Source organism: Pteropus alecto, unplaced genomic scaffold (genome assembly GCF_000325575.1).
Source record: "Pteropus alecto unplaced genomic scaffold, ASM32557v1 scaffold94, whole genome shotgun sequence".
Taxonomy (NCBI): domain Eukaryota; kingdom Metazoa; phylum Chordata; class Mammalia; order Chiroptera; family Pteropodidae; genus Pteropus; species Pteropus alecto.
In genome coordinates, this window is record NW_006437736.1 from 13,086,936 (window position 1) to 13,090,534 (window position 3,599).

General features: G+C 52.8%; 1 protein-coding gene across 1 annotated transcript in view; it reads right to left on the reverse strand.

Moving 5' to 3' along the window:
* The window catches only part of TNFRSF1A (TNF receptor superfamily member 1A), an 11,865-nt gene that overhangs the window by 4,491 nt on the left and 3,775 nt on the right, over window positions 1–3,599 (reverse strand). The window contains exons 2-3 of the mRNA XM_006914610.3: window positions 498–648; window positions 120–248 (exon numbers count right to left, since the gene is read on the reverse strand). Coding sequence (XP_006914672.1) covers window positions 120–248; window positions 498–648 — 280 coding nt within the window. The remainder of the gene's footprint in view (window positions 1–119; window positions 249–497; window positions 649–3,599) is intronic.

Sequence of the window (3,599 nt, forward strand, 5' to 3'; positions counted from 1 at the left end):
CCTGCCCACACGCAGCACAGATTTGCGCACCCTCGCAGATGGACAGGCGCACACGCCCCTCTCTCAGTGCCCACCCTGACACATCCTGTTTAGAGCCCTTGCCCTCTCCTCAGACTCACCTTTTCGGCATTTCGAGCAGCTAAAGCATTGTCTGAGGTAGTTCTCAGAAGCAATAAAGGTGCCGTTTTCACACTCCCTGCAGTCCGTGTCCATCCCCAGGTCTGGACAGTCATTGTATAGGTAGGTCCCTGTGATGGAGGTATCTGGGTTAAGCTGCAGCCAAGAGCTCAAGGAAAGAGCCCCAGGCTAGGGAGAGCAGTCTGGGCTACCTCTCTGAAGTCTCTAGGGGCAGAAAGAGGCAGAAAATCCAGCCCAGGAGAAGCAGCTAAGTTAGGAGACTTGGGGACAAGGACTCCAGGTTCTAGGACATCTGGAAAAAGCAAAAGAAGTAGCAGGGCCCGTAACCGAGGAGACTCACTGTTACCATTTCCTCCTACCTTTGTGGCACTTCGTACAGCAAATGGATGCATTTTGAGGGTGGTTGTATTTTCCCTGGGGACAAAGGCTGTCTCTCTTCTCCCGGTCCCTGAGGCGAGGGACCAGTCCAGTAACCCCTAAGGGGTATATTTCCAACAGAACCAGGAGCACCTGGGGAAGAATCAGTAGAGGAGAGCCTATCAGATCTAAGTTTGGACAGTTGGCATCATGTGATCTAGTACTTAACTGTTCTCCAGTCGTCCTATGTGCTAATAATGTCCTGTGTCCCTCCAACTCAAGGCTGGTTAGACCCCAGCCTGGCTGTATTTTATCCTTATTTCCCCATAGCAGCTAATAGTGTTGGACACAGGGCAGATGTTCAAGGAATTTTGATGGGGAGCTGGTAGGTGACCTCAGTTCTGATCCTTCCCAACAAGCAGCCCTGAAGATTGGGGTGCTGTTTCTCCGTCTGAGTGCTGTGTGCCCAGTGCATTAACTTTGTGAACATTCACAGAGGTGAACAATTGGGATCTGTGCAATTGTTCTTGAATTACATTATCCAGTAAAAAGTTTCTTTATAAAATCAGATTGGAGTGAAAGTGAGTGATGTTCCCACGGGCACCGTTCCTAGTGCAAAATCAAAAGAAGTTTCTTTATAAATTTGTTTCAAAACCTCACTCAGGATCCCACCCTCGGACTCCAGGCTTCACCCCATTCCACCACTAAATCTGCACAAATGCCCCAGGCTGGCCAGGGAAAACGGGGAGGGAAATAAAAGGGAAAGTTCGGGGTCAGGGAAAGGGTAGGCAGGTGACAAAGTTTCCATGAGGGCAGGAGTGGGCAAAGGCATGTATGTTATATGCAATTAGAGCTAGCCAGAGGCTAGTAATCCAACCCAAGTGACCATTAAATCAGGAGCTGAGGGCCTGCGGGGAGTCCGGATGCTCTTTGCACATTGGGGCGTTCTGGAAGGCATGTTTTACAGCCTCAGGCTAAGCCCACAGCAGCTGAGTCACTTGCCCAGTTCTGGCTTAAGTGCCTGGACAGCAAAGCCAGGAGTCGGTGTTGAGCTCCAATCTAGACTTTGCTCTTTGCTTTTTTGACCAGTTTCTTGCTGGCTTTTCCCAAGGCCTTGATTTTTCTTTTTCTCTGCTATAAGAGAGGTAAAAATAAAAGGATGTCCTCAAAGTATGTTAAACATTGAGGAGCAACAGACTAAATCAGATCGCAAAATCCCCAGCCCAGGACACAAAGGCCCAGTAGCCAACCTTGCAGCCTCAATGGCCTCACATCCCAGCAGGCAGGTAGGCAGGTCACACCAGGTCACACCTGAGTCACCCACTGGGAGATGCTGCAGCAGCCCAGAAGCCCAGGCCTTAGACACAAACAGGGGAAGCCACACTCAGAAACACAGCAGCAACCCCTGCAGGAGCACAGCCCTCTACTCGGAGGGCAGCAGCCTTCCCTGGCCCACTCTGGCACTGTGCCGTCTCTCCTGAGAACAGGACTGGGGCTTCCGTGGCAACAGGAAGAGTTTGGGGTGGTTATGGGAAGAATTTCCCGATCCTGAGAGAAGAGCTTTCCCCGAAGAAGAGCTCACAGCATCTCAGGTCAGGGGCACTAGGAATTCTATCCAGCGGGGCTGGGAGCAAAGCCAACCAGCAGAGACAGAGTCAGGAAGAACTGGGGGGTCTCCAGTTCCGGGACCAGAGATCTCTGGCCTATAAGAAACAAACTTCCCAGGAGGGAGGGAGGGAAATCAGGCCACGTGTCCCCTCCCTCTCCAGCACTTTGGGAGTTAAATTAGATCCGGGAAAGGGAAATCTTTTCCCAGCAGCTCCGCCCAGTGACTCAGGCCAGAGGGAGGGAGAGGATCTGGGGGAGGGGAGAGGGAACTAGCAGCTTCCCCAGCAATTCGAGGATCATGAGTCAGCATAAAGACTGAAGGGACCAGCCAACAGTTGGGATCCCCTCTGCTCCCTTCGTCCTGTGGGCCAGTCTCTCCCTCCAATCCTTCTTTCCTCCCCTCCTCCTCAAAGCCAGGCAATGGACTCCAGTCCCACTGGGCCCACATTTTTCGGGAAATGGCTCCCTCTCCCATTCCATCCCAAAGGGAAGTCTCCCACGACCCCTGGCTTCCTCCCATCAAGTCATTACCCACCCCTCCCTGAGGGCCACACAGTTCCTTCCAGCCTCTCAGCATCCTTCCTTCAGACTAGACCCCATCCTGGCTCCTCCCCCCTGTTCAACCCCCTCCCAGTAGATAAACCAGATCCCTGGGTTCTCATCTCCAGTTCCAGGAGGAAGCAGACCAAGGTTGCCCTCCTCCCACTCTGGTTCTGGCCAGTTGGGTTGGGTTTGGGGACTTCCCTGGGGTCCCAGACAATCCTTAGGAAATAAGGCCAATTCTGAGGCTCCTCTGCCTCACCCCCAAGCCCACTGGCAGCACAGGAAAAACTCCAGAGGCCTGAACACCCACTTCCAAGAGCAAGGAAGCAAGCCAGAAGGGACGTGAGACAATCAGCACTGTTGCCCGGGTCTGTCGGGGCCCCCAGCAGTGGGCACTATTTGTTGGCACTGGTTGGCTCCAGCGAGCACCGTCCTTAGCAGTTGCATTTTGCAGCAAAACAGCAAAAACAGATGGTGAGCTCTGAGCACCCAGAGTGCCTGTCACTTGGAGCAGAGGACGGGCAGGAAGCTCGGGGTGCCTGTGGAGAGACAGTTGAGGGGGTGGCCCAGCACCCCTCCAACTCCCCCACAGCTTCCGCCTGGGGAGGCTTTAAAGTGTGACTTCCTGTGCTGGGGCTGCTGCGTGGGGTAGAAAGCGACCCTGCGGTCTAACTCTGACCCAGCCACCTCCCGGGACAGCTTAGCTGTTCCCTTCCCCCACGAGTGTGCCCATTAAATTAAAATGTGTTCATTTAGTGTCAAAATCTTTAGGGAGTTCATGGCAGCTACTCCTCCATCAATGACACTTCTCCCACCCGAGCTCATTAGATGCTCAGCCCCCTGTGAGCTTTAACAGCATGAATTAACTATATCTACTCTGGGCTGTTATCATAATGTAATTATCTTGGGTGAGTAGATATGATCTCCCCAATAGACCATAAACTCTCTATATG